Consider the following 21,011-nt stretch of genomic DNA (forward strand, 5'->3'; position numbering starts at 1 on the left):
TTATTTTAAGAAATACAGGAAACAAGCATGAATAATATTCACCATTCTTAATGATCGTGGGATAGAAAAAAAAAAGTATGGACTAGAAATTACAAACAAATGTGTGTGTAATAAACAATAAGCAAACCATCTTCGATTAATCATTTCAAAACAACGTGAATATAGCGTGGATTGTGTAGGAAAATAATTTCTTATATGTTGCTCCCAATGTGCATCATTGTTAACTTATGAAAACAAATGAAATTTAACATGGCATATAAACACTATTTGAAGAAAGGGTTATTTGTAAGAAGTCGTCGCTGAACGATTCACATCGTTTATAGTTCACTTCTATTGTTACACAACAAGATGGATGCACTGAACGATTCACATCATTTATAGTTCACTTCTGTGAACGATTCCATTGTCTATTGTTACACAACACACTAAACCTGGAGTAATTTAAGCTTATTAATCAAATAAATAATTCTACTTACTGTTTTTTATATGCTCACCTGTATGTAATTTCTATTTTATACTTATTTCATTGTTATTTTCCATCCAAAGATCATTAAGAACGATGAATATTACTTAATATCTCCTATCTTTCTTCAAATAGTGTTCATATGCCATGTTAATTTTCATTTGTTTTCATAAGTTAACAATGATGCACATTGGAAGCAACATATAAGAAATTATTTTCCTACACAATCCACGCTATATTCACGTTGTTTTGAAATGATTAATCGAAGATGGTTTGCTTATTGTTTATTACACGCACATTTGTATGTAATTTCTATTCCATACGTTTTTCTTCTATCCCCCGATCATTAAGAATGGTGAATATTGTTCATGCTTGTTTCCTGTATTTCTTAAAATAATGTTATGTGGCATGTTAGTTTTTATTCGTCGTTATTTACGTAAAAATGATGCGCCAAAAAATAAAAAATAATAATAATTTCGTCCTCACTCCACATCCTATGTATTCACATTTGTTTTTCAGTGATTTATTAAAGAATGTACCGGTATTTAAAAGACTAATAATTTAGAAACATGTTACATAAATCATCCTTGTGCCAAAACAGAATGCTCCCTGGACCAAATTATCGTATTGTGCAGTGGTCGTCAGTACTCGCTGAAATGGGTAATAATATAATATAATTGTTTTGCACGTAGCAAGCGGGGTATTGGGGCTGCAAACCCCGATGATGATCCGACGTGTAGCACATGATGTAAAAAGCGGGGTATCGGGGCTGCAAGTCCCGATGATGATCCGACGTGTAGCACATGATGAAAAACGCGGGGTATCGGGGCTGCAAGTCCCGATGATGATCCGACGTGTAGCACATGATGAAAAAAGCGGGGTATCGGGGCTGCAAGTCCCGATGATGATCCGACATGTAGCACATGATGTAAAAAGCGGGGTATCGGGGCTGCAAGTCCCGATGATGATCCGACGTGTAGCACATGATGTAAAAAGCGGGGTGTCGGGCACTTAAAAGTGCCTTTTGGAAAGCATGGTGATGCGCATTTGACAAACCCAGTGTACATACTTGCTAATAATCCCTTTTTATTTGTCGTTGTTTACGTAAAAATGATGCGCCAAATAATAATAATAATTTCGTACTCACTCCACTTCCTATATTCACATTTGTTTTCCAGTGATTTATTAAAGAATGTATCGGTATTTAAAAGACTAATAATTTAGAAACATGTTACATAAATCATCCTTGTGCTAAAAGAGAATGCTCCCTGGACCAAATTATCGTATTTTGCAGTGGTCGTCGGTACTCGCTGAAATGGGTAATAATATAATATAATATAATTATGTTGTACGTAGCAAGATCGATTATTCAATTGATAGGATATTTTATGAGGTTGTCATGACTGAGGTATCTATTGTCAATTGCTTTTATTTGTCAGAAGGCCTTGACTGATGGGTATATAAGGACTGGCGCTCTTAGGGGTGGAGGTCGGGGTTTGGGACGGCTCACAAGTAACAAGAGGAGAAGGGATAGAGACATCTAGTATTTTAAAGATTTATGTCGTTCACTAGATGAGTTGATTCAACTAACCTGGAAATAATGTGAATCGTTCAGCGACGACTTCTTGTAAATAACCGAAGAAAGATAGGAGATATTAAGTAATATTCAGCATTCTTAATGATCTTCGGATGGAAAATAACAATGAAATATGTATAAAATAGAAATTACATACAGGTGAGCATATAAAAAACAGTAAGTAGAATCATTTATATGATTAATAAGCTTAAATTACTCCAGGTTTAGTGTAAGAGTGGTCTATGTAACGAGTACTGGGTACTAGGAAAATACCCAATATTGTTGTAAATTAGTTTGATCATAATCATGGCGGCAATTTCAAATGGATAGTTAAATATAAAAAAGAAGTGGATCAAATTCTCCCTCTTGATTTAATATGTAGGCCTCGAAATGGAAATTATGGAATTATAAATAAGTTGTAACCTTTTTAGTAGCTTTATCCATGAATAAAGACATGTAGGCTATGTTTATGGTTTTTTATGCGAATGTGGTTTACTTAGGAGTGAAATGTTTTGCGAAACATGCAATCCTGGGATGAGACTGAAGAAATTTAAAAGTAAACGAGATGAACTTCTGTGGAGATGTTATTGGAAATTACAAGGTATTAAATGATAGAGACAGGAACGCCGTATCGTAGCACTTTGTGAAAGCACTTGGATAACGGAGAAGATGAAATGGAACATCTCCAGTGAGGTCCATGGTAAAATGCTAATTTTACACCAATTTTGTTTTTAATTCTTTGGTCCAGGGAAAATTCTAGTAAAAATGTGTTTTTGTGAAAGACTAGTATTTTCTCTAAACCAAAAATGCAGTATAAAGGAGTAGAATTCGTATTTTATAATATTATAAAGATGACTAATATGAACTTAATCCCAATGTTGTATTGTTTGAAAGTTTAATGTTTCTGTGTTTTAAGTTTAGCTTTGGTTTCTTTCGTTAACTTTATTTTGAATAAAATTTAATATATTGTATAACAAAGGTGACTAATATGAGCTTAATTTCAATGTTGTTGGTTTTATTAAAATACTAGCTGTACCCGTGCGCTCCGCTGCACCCGTTAGAAATAAATATAAAGTAATTACATAATTAAAATAGGACGTTTGATCCAGGGAACATTCGTGTTTGATAGAAGGATAAATCGTTTAATATGTTACTTAATTTAAATTGTATTTAAATAATTAAAATGCAGTCATTTTTGTCCAGAGAGAAATCATTTGGTGCAATGACAATTCCTTTAACATGTTTCTTAATTGTTATTACATGCAACCATAGTTTAATGAAGATTGACATATCATTTAGTTTTAATGTGTATACTTTATATTACTTGCTATATGTTTCAGAAGCTACTGTAATAACATTGTAGAATTATGTCCATCTAGAGAAACTACACTTTCCAATGGTGAAATAATGATTAAACAATTAATTAGCTTCCGATATTACTTCATACAAACACAGAAACATTCTCTGTAGGCTATGTTTAATAGCTTTCGATTGTTGTTGTCCAAGGCCCCTTATAGACGAAGTCATTTGTTTTTATTTCAGTACAGCGCCTTAGATGGTGTTGTTATTGTAATTTTAAAACTCATTTATCTCATTAAATATCAGTCCTATCAAAATTTTGTATAGGATAAAACTTACCGGAAATTATTTTTAAAGAAAGTTTTGTTATGTAACATTTTTCATGAAAATTAATAATAAGGGAGATATTTCGATTTATTTAATTTAGGCCCCCTCATATCTCCCCTTTTAAATAAAGTATTTTGAATGCCATATAGCCTAAAATCTAAGTTACAACGAACTTAATTTATATTCCAATTTTCATCGAAATCCGTTCAGCCATTATCGCGTGAAAAGGTAACAAGCATCCAGACAGACAAACAGACATACAAACAAAAATTTCAAAAAAGAGATTTTCGGTTTTATGGTGGTTAATTATATATGTTAGGACCAATTATTTTTGGAAAATCGGAAATTACCAGAAATATTTCGGCTACAGATTTATTATTAGTATAGATACATGTTTGTAGTACTATGTATTTAGTTTTGTTAAGATGGCATACTTGATGTAATAATCGAAAATATACAATCGATACTATGGAATACTAGGGGTGGGTCCTATAATGCATCTCTTCTAAAATCTCTGCATCGTCTCTGTATTCCTCATCCTTCACTGTTGCTACCTCTCGTCACTGGAACTCTCTGCCGCCTGAAGTCAAGGGCTGCCGAACATTGAATTCTTTCAAATCCAAGTTAGAAAATTATCTTATGGCGAGTTGCCAAACTAACTTACTATTATGACAAGTGTTGTATTGCATGTTTCCACGTATTCACATTTTTTTTATGTTCTAATGATATTCAACTTATTTTATATTTTTGTTTTCATATTTTCCGATAATGGTATATCTCTAATGTGATAAGTTGAGCTATATATAATCTTAATTTTCCTTATTGTGTGTACTTAGAAATATTGTATTCACTGTATACTTTGTACTGCACTATTTTATTACTACTATTAGTATTATTATTATCATTATTATTATTATCATCATTATTACTATTCTTATTCTTATTATTATTATTATTATTATTATTATTATTATTATTATTATTATTATGAATAATTGTCTTTTTTTTTGTATGCCTCATTTATTTTGACCTGCTGTTCACATATTATTATGCTTTTTTCTTTCTTTCTGTATGTTATATATTATGTCTGATTTCTTCTTATTTGTTGTTTATTTTTTATTGTTATTATTATCTTATTCAGTTTTGTGTGTAAAATTGTAGTGTAATTTGTAAATTTGTAGTGTTTTTGTAACGCAGTCTTTACTCCTGGTTGAGTGTTAGAGAAGGCCGTATGGCCTTAACTCTGCCAGGTTAAATAAATCATTATTATTATTATTATTATTATTATTATTATTATTATTATTATTATTATTATAAATCCGATAATATCCAACGAATATTACAACTGACAGTTACTAACTGTACACAAGCTGCTAATGATGTTGCTCTTCCACATTTCAGCCATAAAGTAAGGAAGGATTTCAATATTGCCTATTCAAAGAAACGGATGGGTGAGGAAGGTCGAGTTGATTGACCAGCCAGATCACCAGACTTAAACTTCTCGTGGGCTTCTACCTGTGGGGTCAGCTGAAGTGTTTAGTTATTCTAAAACATAGAGCAGAACTTCAGTGGCATTGTAAGACCATTGAGGCAAGGAGCATATCTGTTTGTGGATGCAGGGACCTCACCCTGAACCCTTAATATGATCTTTGTTATTGTTTCTTTACAGAGTGATCAAAAAATAAACTAGTATAGGACAGTTTTGATCTCACAAGCCACAAAGTTGCGTACTTAGCTTCCCTGCAGAATTACACTTTTCAAAATCCAGCACAGCAATATTTTCTACTTCATCTTTGTGTTCATTTGAACGCGCCATCGCTACGTTTTAATTTTCTACTTTGTAATTTTAGTGAGGATGGAGAAGATAATATTGCCATGCTAAAAATAATCCATCAGAAAGAAGTAAAATGGTATGAATCTTATGTAAACCATCAGGCAGATTTTATTTGGATGAAATTGTTCATATTGAACGTGTTTTTCAGGTATCAACATCGGTCCTGTAGTTGCCGGAGTCATAGGAGCACGGAAGCCCCAGTACGACATCTGGGGCAACACTGTGAACGTGGCAAGTCGCATGGACTCAACAGGGTTGCCAAACCACACGCAGGTAAACTTGCCTCTCAACTATTATGTGTCAAGGATTATGGTTTTATGTAGCTTTCTTGACACATTTTAATTACTGTTTACATATGTAAATAAATTTGATAAAAAGTACTGATATTGTCAGCTGTATTAAAATATATTTCATTGTAAAAGCATACCACCATATACAGGGTGTATGCAGATTGGTGTCAAATACTTTGGGGACGTATTCGTAACGACAAAACGTTGAAAAACTTCCATATAAACATAGTTCTGAAAATGCTCTCTTCTATGAAAAGCTTTCGACTATTCTCCAGGATGTAAGAGACCTCTTGGTAGACGTCGTCTCCGTTGGCAGGACCAAGTATATGATAATCTTTGTACAGTGGGAGGACGACAAGAAGATGCAGAGAACAGAGACGAATGGCGATATATCGTGAATGAGGCTAAGAACCTCTTAGGTTTTGAAATGCCCTCAATTCATTGATTGATTGTTTATATGGAAGTTTTTTTAATGTTTTGTGGTTAGGAATACTTACTGGCTTTTAAGGAACCCGGAGGTTCATTGCCGCCCTCACATAAGCCCGCCATTGCTCCCTATCCTGAGCAAGATTAATCCGGTCTCTATCATCATATCCCACCTCCCTCAAATCCATTTTAATATTATCTTCCCATCTACGTCTCGGCCTCCCTAAAGGTCTTTTTCCATCCGGCCTCCCAACTAACACTCTATATGCATTTCTGGATTCACCCATACGTGCTACATGCCCTGTCCATCTCAAACGTCTGGATTTAATGTTCCTAATTATGTCAGGTGAAGAATACAATGCGTGCAGTTCTGTGTTGTGTAACTTTCTCTATTTTCCTGTAACTTCATCCCTCTTAGCCCCAAATATTTTCCTAAGCACCTTATTCTCAAACAACCTTAATCTCTGTTCCTCTCTCAAAGTGAGAGTCCAAGTTTCACAACCATAAAGAACAACCGGTAATATAACTGATTATAAATTCTAACTTTCAGATTTTTTGACAGCAGACTGGATGACAAAAGCTTCTCAACCGAATAATAACAGGCATTTCCCATATTTATTCTGAGTTTAATTTCCTCCCGAGTATCATTTATATATGTTACTGTTGCTCCAAGATATTTGAACTTCTCCACCTCTTCAAAAGATAAATTTCCAATTTTTATATTTCCATTTAGTACAATATTCCCGTCACGAGTCATAATCATATACTATGTCTTTTCGGAATTTACTTCCAAACCTATCTCTTTACTTCCTTGCAGTAAAATTCCCGTGTTTTCCCTAATCGTTTGTGGATTTTCTCCTAACATATTCACGTCATCCGCATAGACAAGCAGCTGATGTAACCCATTCAATTCCAAACCCTCTCTGTTATCCTGGACTTTCCTAATGGCATACTCTAGAGCGAAGTTAAAAAGTAAAGGTGATAGTGCATCTCCTTGCTTTAGCCCACAGTGAATTGGAAACGCATCTGACAGAAACTGAGTGGTTAGGAATGCGTCTCCAAAATATTTGACACCAATTTGCATACACCCGGTGTAGCTGAAAATACTCACAAACGGGAACACTGAAATAAAATGTGTGAATGCGTCTGTGGCCATGGCGTGGCTTGTTGGTCCGAGCAGGTGACTGAAGAGGTGTACCAGGTGCTTAAGAATTTCCCGTACGAGTTCCAGTGTCGCGGCAAAGTGAAAGTGAAGGGGAAGGGGGACATGACGACGTACTTCCTCACGGATCGCAAACAGCCGGGCACCGTTCGTGTGGACGACCTTCCCGGCATGAGGAGCTCCACCAACACTGGAGGTGGTAAGCATGTGTTCACTATTTGGCTGTGAAATGGTCTGTGTGAACGCTGTTTTAAAGTCTTTATCAGATACGGGCTATGAAAATACTGATCCTTGGGTTCACTCTCCAGGACTCTAGAGGATATATTAGCTGCTAGTTATTTTATTTTATGCTCGACCATGCCGAAATGTAGTAATTATACACCTGGTAGCAGAACTTTAATGCATGTCATTAAAGTACACCTACTCATTAAAGGTCAGGTCTTTCAGCCAATGACGACTCAGGTTACAACTGCTCAGCCAATGACAGGTCAGCTTTCTACCGTTATAAAACTGCAAGTATCGATTATTCTCGGATATGCAATCGAAAGAGAATTAGCGAAAAGTCACGGAGGCTGGAAATCCAATACTGTCGCAGAAGGTTATGTTCTGTTACTATAATAATTAGCGTTAATTGTAAATAATATTCAAATAAATTCAATTTGTCATCTCGTTTTTCAATGTCTAATTTAATTTCAATGTTATCTCTGTAGGTTCTTATGGCCTAGCAAGGTCAATGTGAACATCTGTTCCTCGGAAAAAATCAATACTTTCGCGTCTGCGCACATCTCACAACATACGGGACATTGGCCAAGGTCAGATACAAAGAAAATTAATAATATCAAGTTAGAAATATGGTCGAGCATGAAAAGTCGTATGAAACTCGCCTATAATGGTAATTAAGAAACTTGTATGAAAATTATGAAACTCGCTTGCGCTCGTTTCATAAATATCCATACTCGCTTCTTAATTATCTTCATTATAGGCTCATTGCATAATGTACTATAAAAGGTTAAAAGGTTATGAAGGTTAAATGTGCAAACTTTGGCAAATATCGGTCAAAGCGTGTAGATTTGTATAGAGTACATACATATATATATATACATACATACATAGTCACATTGACTTTTATATATAAGATAAACAATATCCGATCGTGCCTTCTAGCCCACTCTGTACATAATATAATAATAATAAATATAGCTTCCCTTATGGAAAGGTTGCCAGATTTGACAAAGCGTATTACATATAATTTGGAAACACACCTAAAAGGTGAAATGATATACATTTGAAATGGTTAGGGAATCGAATATACAAAATGTCAGAAAAATTTACACCTAAGTAGCGTTTGTGCTCATTTACAGTAAAGAAAGGGGGAAAAAAAATATCATCAGATATACCGCGAGAAAAATAATAGTACGGATTTATTGGGATTGAGATCTAAACCAATGAACAGCCATCGGTTAACATAACTTGAAATTTCCATTATCACTCCCATACAAATGATTTCTCAATATCTGAACCGATCCTTTGAGGGCACTAATGGCTATTTCCTTCACAATGCTGTGTGTTAGCCCCAGGTTTTTACATTTGTTGGCAAAGAAGGAGGGTATGGTACCTCGTGCTCCCACCATCAGACCTATTACATCAATGTGGGACAGGCTATATTCTTTATAGAAAGGGATTGTTGGTTCATAGATCCGTTTCTTTTCACTGTCCACCTCATGCGGTTGATCTGCATGTGTCTCAAATCTGATGGTGGGATCGAGAATGTATGCCGAGTTGTTCTTAATGGCAATGATATCAATTCGCCGAACACTTCCTTGTGTGGCTAGTCCCTGCACCTCTTGATGGACTGTAAATCCTACTTCCTTCAGTGCCTCGGCCAGCATAGAACGGACGGATGTTGCGAAGGGCCTCACTATAGGGGCAGAAGCCAAGGATATGGGGAAGAGTTTCAATCTCGCTGAGACCGCCTACAGCGGGTACCATCCCGACTTCTACTCGGTACAGCTCGGACCGGAGCAACATAGCCTACCATTTTAAGGGCGTCTATCCATTCCAAGAGGGTTAGACCTTTGTGATTTTTTATCCAGCTGTTTGCTGGGGGGAACTCTTTGTTAAGAATCACTCCTTTACCCTTTTGTTGCAATGTGCAACAATTTTCAAATTCTTTTTCGCTTAAAGCATCTTTAACTTTTCGAGAGTCCAGAAAATTTTCACGATTATTTAAAAAAGAATTAGCAGGAGTTAATTTAAGGCTCTTTAAACATGTTTTACTCTCCTCAATAAGGTCCCTAGTGGAAGTAATGTAAGGATCATTAGTTTTGTGTAATTTTGACTGCACGTCCGAAATAAAATGGCATTTTTTAGCACTGCATTACAGTTTGTCGATGCAGATGTAAGGAGGAGTGATGTTAACCTGCTTGCTACAGGGAGCATGTACGGCGGAGTGGCCACTCCTCTAGCCCTGCTCCACCAGATGCAGCAAGGCAACGGCCCGGAGATGAACGGCCGGAGCAAGCCCCAGCGACCGTCGTGTTCTCGCGAGGAGGGCGGCGGCACCGCGGGGGGCGGGGGCGGCGGCTCTTCGCACTCGCACCACGGGCCGTACTCGGGCGGCATCAACTCCAGCCTGCTGCTTCGCAACGCGCCCCGCCTGCCGCCGTTGCGCGAGAACGGGGGCAACGGGAGCAACAGGCACGGCGAGTGCGAGCCGCTGCTGCCGCTGAGTGGCAACGCCGCGATGAAGATCCTGCCCAGCCAGCAGCCGCCCCAGCAGCGCCCCCCCGGCGGCGGCGGCGGCAAGAAGCCTCACCAGCAGAGGTCAGTGGGCGGAGGAGATTTGGACGACCTTGCAAACTTACCACCACCCCCTCTACCTCCCCATAAGGGCGGACAGCAGTTCACAAACTTCCAAGGACATTCCTCGACATCTTCCAAGTGTGTTCCCAGACCTCAAGATGTGACGCGTTACACGCCCCCGTGGCCCCGGGGAGGGGGAGGTCTCTCCGAGGCGGGCATGAGTAACAATAACAACCACGCGATGATGTCTTCACACCATCAGAACAGTACGGGTAATGACATGAATTCTGGTGCTGTGAAGCCGTACTTGAAACCGCTGCCCAAATTGCCGGGGAAGGAGTCTGCCTCCCCGAGCCACGGACGCCACCACCGCAGCCAGCAGAGACACAATGCGTCGGCGCCCCCGCTTCCCCCCCACCAACAACCCCTGCTTCCACCCCTCCCGATGCGGCCGTCGGAGCACCGCTACGTGCGCGCGGAGGAGGCGTCGGTGCGCACCAAGCTGCGGGGCGCCCACCCCAGCGCCCTGCTGCAGCGCCACTACTCGGACGAGAGCCTGCAGGGCGCCGCGGGCCTGTACTTCGTGAGCCCCGCGCCCCAGCGCATCCACTCCTCGGCCGACGAGATCAGCTCGCTGAACCACTCGCCCAGCATCAGCTCGTCCGACGAGAGCTACAGCCGCACCACGGACGCCGACGCCTCCCCCTCGCCCTCCCCGCCACCCCACGCCGCCGCCGAGTCCGCGCAGCAGTGGCTCTACCCCTCCGACATCCAGGTGGACCCCTCGTCCTCCCTGGAGAACTCCCCCCACGCCTCCCTCGACTACATTCCTCCGCAGTGCTACCTCGGAGTGGTCGGAGGCAACCACAATAATAACCCTAGCGGTGGGGGGAAGGTCTCCAACATGACGCCGTCTCAAGATCTGCCCCCTCCCAACCTTTCCACGTCGAGGAGCTTCTCCCCTTCCAACCACCAGCCGGCCGTTCGCAGCGGTCGGAACAATGCGGCCGCACGGCACGACTGGAGCCTGTCCCCGGCCCGCCACCGGTCGGCGGACGGTAGCGGCGAGAGATCCAGCACCAATTCGCGCAGCAGGAGCACCAAGTCGACGGTGGCCACCAACACCGAGACGCTACCGCCGGCCACCCTGCTCGCACTGGCGGCCGCCAGCAACACGATGGACTCGAGCTGCTGCAGCCCCCTGCCGCACTCCCTGGACGGCCAGGACTCGTACCGCGGCGACAGCTGCGGCAGCTTCGAGTATATAGGCCACCGGAGCGCGCTCAAGCACGCCACGGAGAAGGTGCGGACCTCCAGCATGAACGGGGGCAGCGGTAGGTCCCCCAGCAGGAGTCTGAAGAAACACGGTGCAAGTGCGAAAACTGTCGTAGTGTCGCCCGATGACAATGTCGGAGCAAAGGGGGGCAGCGCGGTCAAGATGCCCCCCGGCGTGGACAGTGTAGGAGAGAGGGATCACACATACGACGACGTCGAGGAAGAGACGTCCCGGGCGACGTCGACGGGCGAGCGGTCGTCCAAGAAGGACGGTTCTAGTCAGACGGACAGGAAGGACATGTTGTCGAAGAGCCATCGTCGGCGTAACTCTTCTACAAGCGGCACCAAAATAGAAACGCAGTCCCCCCTGCCGTCGTCGGTAAACACGCGATCCCTCGGCACGGACGGCCTGGGAAAGATCCCGTCTCCTCTTGCACCGGCGTACGGTGCCGACATGGGCTCCAAGTACCACTACCAAGGCGCGGCGGCCGTGATAGCAAAGATACCCAACTTTGAGCGCGAGATTCAGAAGTTGCTAGAGGACCAGAACCTCCTTAAGAACATCCCCCCGAAATGCGAGAAAACCCATCAGAACAAGGAGATAATCTCTCTGGAAGAGCTGAAGAATGTGAACCAAGTTTTGGCAGAGTTGGGACACTCGAGTTACCTGCTGGAAAGAGACCCCGTGGTGGGCATGCTGGGAAGGTATGTACTTAACAAGGGCGATCACGTGGTCAACAATATTAATAATAATAATTCCCCGACGCCACAGCCCCCCCAGCAAGTGGGGCTGGCCGCCATTCAGGAGCTCGCAAGACGCCAGCAAGATGAGCTCAACAACATTGTAGACACGAACGATAGGAACCAGACGACCGGCTTTTGCTTCCCGGTGCTAGAGAATAAAACCGGCTTGCAGCAACACTATGACAGGGAAAGCAGTGGGGAAGGTTCGCTGAAACGGGCAAGAAATGGAACGCAGTCGACAGTGGCGCCGGAGCACAAAGTTCGGAGGAAAGCGACGGCCATTGGAGCCGGGGGGAATACAAACTCTCCTCCCACGACCGAGGCTAGGGGCGGTTGCCAAGGGGTTCGGCGCTTTCCGAGCTTCAGGTAGGCCCATGTCAGTTGATGAGTGTGGCCTCTCACGTAGAATACAATCAGATTCTGGAGAGAGGGCATCTGTGCTTGCTAACATCTCGAGAACCAAACTTGCTGTACACTAACACAAGGTTTTGGACATTTGCATCTGCACATAACATGCATGGACAGGATTGTCCGATAGCTGGTAGTTGTCCTTAGACTTTCGCTGGGGTTTCTTAAAATGATCAGACAACAAGTCTTTCTGAATAATTGAAATTTTTTTTAATGCATGCAAGTCAGATGTATATAGAATGAAACTAACAACAGAGTAAAGAATGCGTGTCTAGAATTTTTTTGGGCTGAAACAGTAGACAAAACTCATAGATTTAATTCTATTTCTTACAGAGTCCAACAGTTGGTTCAGACGAATTTCGTAATGCTCTTCTAAAGCATAGAAATACTGAAATAACAGTATGTGGCTTGAACAATGCAGTTTCTTAAAATGTTATAATTTTTTTATGCTCGACCATGCCGAAATGTAGTAATTATACACCTGGTAGCAGTCCTTTAATGCATGTCATTAAAGTACACCTACTCATTAAAGTACAGGTGTTTTCAGCCAATGACAACTCAGTTTACAGGTGTTCAGCCAATGACAAGCAGCTTTGTACTGTTATAAAACCGCAAGTATCGATTATTCTCGGAAATGTAATCGAAAGAGAATTAGCGAAAAGTCACGGAGGATGGAAATCCAATACTGTCGCAGAAGGTTATATTCTGTTACTATAATTAGCGTTAATTGTAAACAATATTCAAATAAATTCAATTTGTCATCTCGTTTTACAATGTCGAATTCAATAATCAAGGTTATATCAAGTTTAACGGGATTACATTAAGGTCAATGACATTATTGTTCCTCGGAAAAAATCAATACTTTCGCGTCTGCGCACATCTCACAATTCACGACCTAGAACAAGGTCACTTCCGATCTTATCAGATACAAATAGAATGTATACATCTGAATAATTTCAAGTTAGAAATATGGTCGAGCATAAAAAGTCGTATGAAACTCGCCTATAATGGTAATTAAGAAGCTCGTATGAAAATTATGAAACTCGCTTGCGCTCGTTTCATAAACATCCTTACTCGCTTCTTAATTACTATCATTATAGGCTCGTTGCATAATGTACTATTATGCTCGACCATGCCGAAATGTAGTAATTATACACCTGGTAGCAGCCCTTTAATGCACCTCATTAAAGTAAACCTATTCATTATAATTCAGTTGTTCAGCCAATGAGAAATCATCGTTGTACTGATTGTACCATTATAAAACCGCAAGTATCGATTATTCTCGGATATGCAATCGAAAGACAACTAGGGAAATGTCACGGAGGCTGGAAATCCAATACTGTCGCAGAAGGTTATGTTCTGTTACTATAATAATTAGCGTTAATTGTAAATAATATTCAAATAAATCCAATTTGTCATCTCGTTTTTCAATTCTAAATCAATTTCCAGGTTATATCAAGCCTAATGTTCATGTTATTCTCTAGATTATATCAAGGTCAATGACATTCGTGTTTCGGAAAAAATCAATACTTTCGCGTCTGCGCACATCTCACAATTCAGGTCAGTTCCGCTCCTCACTTACATAACCATAACATGAATACTTATGAATAATTTCAAGTTAGAAATATGGTCCAGCATAAAAAGTCGTATGAAACTTGACTGTAATGGTAATTAAGACGCTCGTATGAAAATTATGAAACTCGCTTGTGCTCTTTTCATAAACATACTCGCGTCTTAATTACTACCATTATAGGCTCGTTGCATAATGTACTATTAAGACACATTTTAAGTGATCCCCTCGCTATTTATCGTTTCTTTCAATCTTACCCGGAAATTGTTCCTAACACGTTACAATACACTTGGGACTTTTGCCTGTATCTTGGTCTTCAGATCCTGGATACAGTGTGGTCTGATTTGAAACATTTTCTTTGAGGTAATCCATAAAAAAGAAAAAAAAAAAGCGACTGTAAGATCTGGGGATCAGGCCAGCTAGTTGATATCTCCAAGCTGAGAAATAATCATCAGGGAAAAAAGATTTCTGAACATCTACAGCATATCTCTGGTAGTATCAGGTGCAACTCCATCTTGTCAAAACCAAATGTCATCCGTGTTCAATATGTCTCTAACTGTAATAACTCTAATTTTCATCTTGACCAATGATGACTCTAGCAGAATCAGGAATCCATACAGTCACCTTTTCACTGAGTATTGGCCGTTCATGCAGTGCCTAGACAATGTTGAATTGTTACTGATCTCTTCAGTGGAATTGGGTATATATCGAAAAGCACATAAGGAAATAAATTTTCTTTGAATATTTTCCAATTTAACCGAATCGGTTGAAGTAATGGAATTCCAGGCTACAGATGCATATTCGAGTTTAGAGCGAACCAAAGTAAAGTATAGAATTAATAGTGACTCTGGAGTAGAAAAAGAATAAGTTATAGACCTTATTAAACCAAGCATTCTTATTGAATGATTATAAATATATTGAACATGATCTTGAAAGTATAATTTAGAATCGAGTAGTACACCAAGATCTTTTATAGAATTTTTCCTAATAATACAGGCGTTATTAAGAGAATAATTAAATTTTATGGAAGTAGTTTTTCGAGAGTACAAAATGACAAAAGTTTTTGTTTCATTAATTTTCATTCCATTAATGTCAGACCAAAGTTCAATGGAGTTAATATCATTTTGAAGAGTTTGGCAATCGGCAGAACTATTTATTGAGCGAAAGATTTTGAGATCATCAGCAAATAACAGGTAGTTTGAACTTATTCTTTTACATATGTCATCAATAAATAATAAAAATAATAGAGGGCCCAATGTAGATCCAATGTAGATGTAATAATAATAATAATAATAATAATAATAATAATAATAATAATAATATTAAACTGCCCCCCATTAAGGGTAGCCCTTATGGACTCAGTATATCCTCAAAAAAAATATTATACATATGTGAACATAGATATTAAATTTTAAAGAAGGGAAACAGAGAAAAGGGCGTGAAAAATTACAATTGCTATTAATGTGGCACCATGCGATTAATTAGGATTTGGCAGGATTTTTTTACACAATTATCACAATGCCATCCCTCAGAGATGTTGGCAGAGCAAACTGCCGTCGAAATTCTTCGAAAAAAGCTGGTATAGTCCCTCGAGCACCTATGAGCAAGCCGAATACCTCAACGTGAATTAAGGCATATTTCAGCTTGAAATAGTTGACTGTAGGCTCATAGATCGACTTCTTCTCAAGGTGGACCTCGGCTGACTGATGACATTCTACTTCAAAACGTATCATGGGGTCCACAATGATGCCCTGTTTAGTGTCAGCATTGTACGCTAAAATATCTACTCGTCTCGTTGATCTATTTTCAGCTAGACAGGAGATTTCTTCTTCTACTATCCAGCCCTTATTTCTTAATGCGGCAGCAATTTTGGATCTTACAAGATGATGTCTAGAGTTCCTCAAGAGCAATCCCTGTTCACAGAACCCCAAGACGTGTGCTAAAGTTTCAATCTCCGGGCAGCCATGTCTGCACCGGGTACCGTCGAGAGATCTGCCAGGAACGGAACGAACAGCTGCTAAATTTGCTGTCATTTTCAGGCTATATATCCATTCACTAGTCGAAAGTCCTTTCTTGTTTGCAATCCAACTGTTGGCAGCTGTTACTTCGCTATACATCTCAACACCTTTTCCCCAAAGGGTCTTCCATGATTCATATTCACGACCTCTCAATTCTTCTCTGAAATTTCGAATTGTAGCTTTAGTAAAGTCTTCGGGAAAAGAAAGGCAGAGGGAATCACACGACGATTTGAGTTTGACATCTGTCTCATCATGTTAACATGCAGATTAAGTGCTCTGATTAATGATAGACAGATGTTACAATGTTGAAGAAAAGCTTCCCATGAAGCGCATATTAACTGAAGTCCTTTTAACTTTTTAGTGAGGGGGGCCACTTGAAATGTATCATAACATTCCAATAAAGCCATATCCTGTGTTATTTTGATATTTCTAAACCTTATAGACACTGCATGGTGAAAACTATCAGAACCAACTACTGGACCCTGTATAAAGGAGAGGCGTGCGTTCATTTCCAGAGAGACAGGAAGTATCTTTCTAGTCGTATCTTATGAAATCCGTCTCCAACCTTGATGGCGTGTGTGTGGTTAGGTCATATTTGCCTTTTATTTAATATAGTCTGTTTTCAAAATTAAAACAATATTGTTAAAAAAAACAATGTGAGATAAATGTTTTTGTTGTCGTATTATAAAACAGAATGAAAAGAATATTCACTTTATTAGACAAGAAGGCTAAATGAATATGTTGAAAGAAATACTTCATCAAGAAAGGTATTCGTCATTAAGAATAAAAGGTTTAAATTTTCTGTAGACTTTCCTTAAAAGAGCTTATCTGGACACTGCCACATCTTAATGTGAATTCTGTTTTGACCCGCTTTTGTAATATTCGTGAAACATGGGTCATTTGAAAAAATAAGAATCTTGCTGTGGAATGGGACACTTTTCTTTTCTCAAAAAAGTTTTAATAGATTATTAAATTGTTTTCTATTAATGAGTTTGTGTAATTGGTTTTTGCTGTATTCCCGAATTAATTAACTGTACAGTGACTTCACTTTAAAGTACTACATCATTTCTTCATTTGCCATTACTGCGAAATCAACCTTGACTTTCTGTAGAACTCAGAATTGTTGAACAATAATAATAATAAGTATAATAAAATGTTTTAAGTTCAATCAATAAGATTTATCTATTTTGCAAATATTTTATTTTCTATAACATTTTGGATGGGATATTAACGTTTTCGCCTTTCTTTGGCATCATCAGATGTTGTTAAAAAGAACGAAATCTAAAACTTTAACCATTAGAATGTACAAAGCAAATATGCATGACAAGAGTAGTGGACTTTTCGTGAGTTCTATGTAACCACATCTTGTTGATAAAAAGATTTAATTTCGAATTGATTTCCGGGAAATATAAATTTAGCAGCTATAGATCAGGGGCGGCTCGACAATAAGAACTGCAGAACCGCCATTTAAATGGACCTGAAAAAATTAAAAATGTAAAACGTGCTTTTATGTAATCTAGTTCATTGTTTGATTTATTTTTCCAATTCATTCTCCTTCGATTCGAGATTTTACTGTCTGTAGGAGCCTTGAACTGCTCGAGAATTTTAGCTGTAGTGTACTTTTCGGATCTGTGATCGGCAGTTCCTGGAGCTCAACATAGGGTAGTCGGCAGCAGAAAACTGGTTTTCTTCACCGTCCCATAAGACTGCATTAGAGCTGCAACCGAAGCAGCTCTCTCCGAATATACAAAAGAACCGTCAACACCCTCATCTCTTTATGACCTGCGTTAGAACACATAGGCTTCTGAATATCATTACAGTTCCAGTGTGTTATAGTACTGTGGGTGGTGTGATGTGATGTGATTAGTCAGTGTGTCTAAGGAAATATTTTATATTAAAAATGAATGCAATGAAAACCTAGTCAACCAACCATTTTCAAAATTAAAAGAGAAATTGCACGTTAACTTAAGAAATTAGGACGTCCTACACAAAATTTAAATATTGAAATTTCTGTAAAAAGTCGAGGAAATCATGTAGCCTACCAGTCATTTTAATACCGAAATGTGTAATGGAAACGACTGGTTTTTTGCTGCGCTCATGAAAACGCTTTCTCCCTCACCCGTGTATTCTGTTTAGAGGAGAAAATACATGGACAAACACCGGAGTGAAGGATTTAGTTAATTTGACTTAAAAAACTAGAAAAGCTTGTGGGGCACATCTCCACTACGTGACTAGTTGTACCAGGTGGGAGAGGTGTAGCGCACGGATGGTTGGAGTACAATTTCGGGTGCACAGTCAACTTCGAGAAGGGGCTGTAATTACATGCGTTATCCAATTTAGATGCAATAAACAGCATGCGTTTGCTAAATACACTATTTTTCATGCAGAACTGCCAACCTTTGTAACTGTGGGCTGCTACTGCTATAGATATGACTTCTGGTACATATAACTCGTGTTACAATACCTTTTTTGTTGGAGAAAACAATTGTTATAAAACAATTGACAAGAGCTGTACATGTTATACCTTGCATTAAGTTAATAACAGAATACAAATATCATTATTAACTTAATTATTTTATAACAATTGTTTTCGCCAACAAAATGTATTGTAACATGAGTTATATGTACCAGAAGTCATATCTATAGCTTCTAAATTTATATTTCCCGCAAATCAATTCGAAATTAAATCTTTTCATCAACAAGATGTGGTTACATAGAACTCATGAAAAGTCCACTGTCCACACCTGTGGAGTAACGGTTAACGCATCTAGCCGCAAAACCAGGTGGCCCGGGTTCGATTCCCGGTTGGGGCAAGTAACCTGGTTGAGGTTTTTTCCGGGATTTTCCCTCAACCCAATATGAGCAAATGCTGGGTAACTTTCGGTGCTGGACCCCGGACTCATTTCACCGGCATTATCACCTTCATCTCATTCAGACACTAAATAACCCAAGATGTTGATAAAGCGTCGTAAAATAACCTACTAAAAAAATAAAAAAGTCCATTACTCTTGTCATGCATATTTGCTATGTACATTCTAATGGTTAAAGTTTTAGATTTCGTTCTTTTTAACAATATCTGATGATGCCAAAAAAGGCGAAAACGTTAATATTCCATCCAAAATGTTATAGCAAATAAAATATTTGCAAAAATAGATAAATCTTATTGATTGAACTTAAAACATTTTATTGTATTGAATTACATTTATCTGAAAACAAAATGAATTGTAAAATAACAATAAGAGTAGCATTTGTTAGATAAAAATTGACAAGCAGCAGTATGTGTGATTTGTTGTTTCAAATTTATTCCCCCCCCCCCCCTTGTATAAATAAGGTTAAAATTTATTTAGTTTCTCTTTGTTTTATTTTTCAAGTGTCATTTCCAATAGTGATTCCTTCCATAGAATTGCACAACAATGGTGTGCTGTTGATGCCCTTTGGAATACCGCATAAGCTATCCTCTGAATTTTTATATAGGTAGATAACATGCTTTGTATTGTCTTACAATCATAAGAAATTATTATATCTGTTCACTGATGCTGAAATTTTGGATTTTACTGAAAACAATTTTCTGTCAGCTTCTGAATTGGCAAGTGAAGAACTCAGGATACTTTTCAGTTGAGTCACTGTACATAAAGGCAGTGGTAGAGAAAGGCTATCTTATACTAAAGTGACTGTGATTTCAGAAATTAACATTTTCGTAGTTTGAATCTCTTGCAGCGTTTACACAATTTGCCATACAAATGGTAAAACTCAAAAACCTTGCAAAATAATGTGGCCAAAAACCGAACCCTAAACATTTAATCACTGTTTACTAAGAATGTTTCTTTATTTAGCATTTATGCACGTAATCCAGTCTGCAATGAAGTGCTCAGTTGAGATGTAGAAAATGAGAAAAATATTATCTTCTAGGAGACAATTTCCTGTAGCAAAACGGTGGCACACCACCCTCAAACAGTTAGTCATTCAGAATGTTTTAGCCACTCTTAATACTCAAAGAGTAAACGAACTTAAAATGGTAGTTACTAGAAAACCAACAAAGATGTTTATTAATTCAGACAGTGAAAATATATTCAGACTAAACCATGAGTCATGCCATTAATTTCAGGTGGTTAATCTTTGAGATATCTCAAACAGAAAAGTTAAGTACAATTTTGTTCGTTTTTGCTTACATTTGGAGAAAAAAAAAGTTTTAAATGAAACTTTAGCAGCATATTTTAGGAAACTATTGGCTAAATTCCTAATATTCTTAGTCACTTTAAGAGAGCAGTGAATTCTGATAATAAATTAAAATTAAATTTTCAGAAATTTGATCCAAGGAAATGTAAAGTTTCATTTCTCTCATATTACAGCTTGATGAATGAATTAATTAATATTAAACATCACTTTAAAAATTTGTTTCAATAGTCTAGGAAAAGACAGTTTTGTATCTGCAATTTGTCATATGTAATAGTCGATTTTTCATCCATTTCAGTTATGTTGTTAGTGAAAATTATACAAATAAATGTCAAAATATTAATACCCTAAGCTCTGAATACGATAAATTTAATTAAATAAGAAATGCAAGAATTTCATTAAATTCACATTCAATTTCACGCATTCTTGTGCAGTCACTTTGTATCGAACTTCTCAGAGAATAGTATGACTATCTTTTGTGGTCCTGCAACGAATCTTCTGCAATGGACATTAAGGGGTTAGGTACAGCTTACAGCAGTAAAATTTTGGAAATATTCAACATTTTTTTCCTCCATTACTGTATCTTGTACAATAATTAAAATTAGTATGTGTAAAACACTGTCCTTCTACTGTATCAAAAAAAA

The 21,011-nt window shown here is 38.6% G+C and overlaps 1 protein-coding gene across 5 annotated transcripts in view; it reads left to right on the plus strand.

Moving 5' to 3' along the window:
- rut (adenylate cyclase rutabaga) overlaps positions 1–21,011 on the plus strand; it is a 681,419-nt gene that overhangs the window by 624,143 nt on the left and 36,265 nt on the right. For 4 of the 5 annotated variants that reach the window (XM_069827313.1, XM_069827316.1, XM_069827315.1 and 1 more), the window contains 3 exons: positions 5,648–5,772; positions 7,396–7,576; positions 9,810–12,564. In XM_069827313.1, the coding sequence (XP_069683414.1) occupies positions 5,648–5,772; positions 7,396–7,576; positions 9,810–12,564 (3,061 nt within the window). The remainder of the gene's footprint in view (positions 1–5,647; positions 5,773–7,395; positions 7,577–9,809; positions 12,565–21,011) is intronic. The other variant, XM_069827318.1, reaches the window with a different exon arrangement.

Source organism: Periplaneta americana, chromosome 6 (genome assembly GCF_040183065.1).
Source record: "Periplaneta americana isolate PAMFEO1 chromosome 6, P.americana_PAMFEO1_priV1, whole genome shotgun sequence".
Taxonomy (NCBI): domain Eukaryota; kingdom Metazoa; phylum Arthropoda; class Insecta; order Blattodea; family Blattidae; genus Periplaneta; species Periplaneta americana.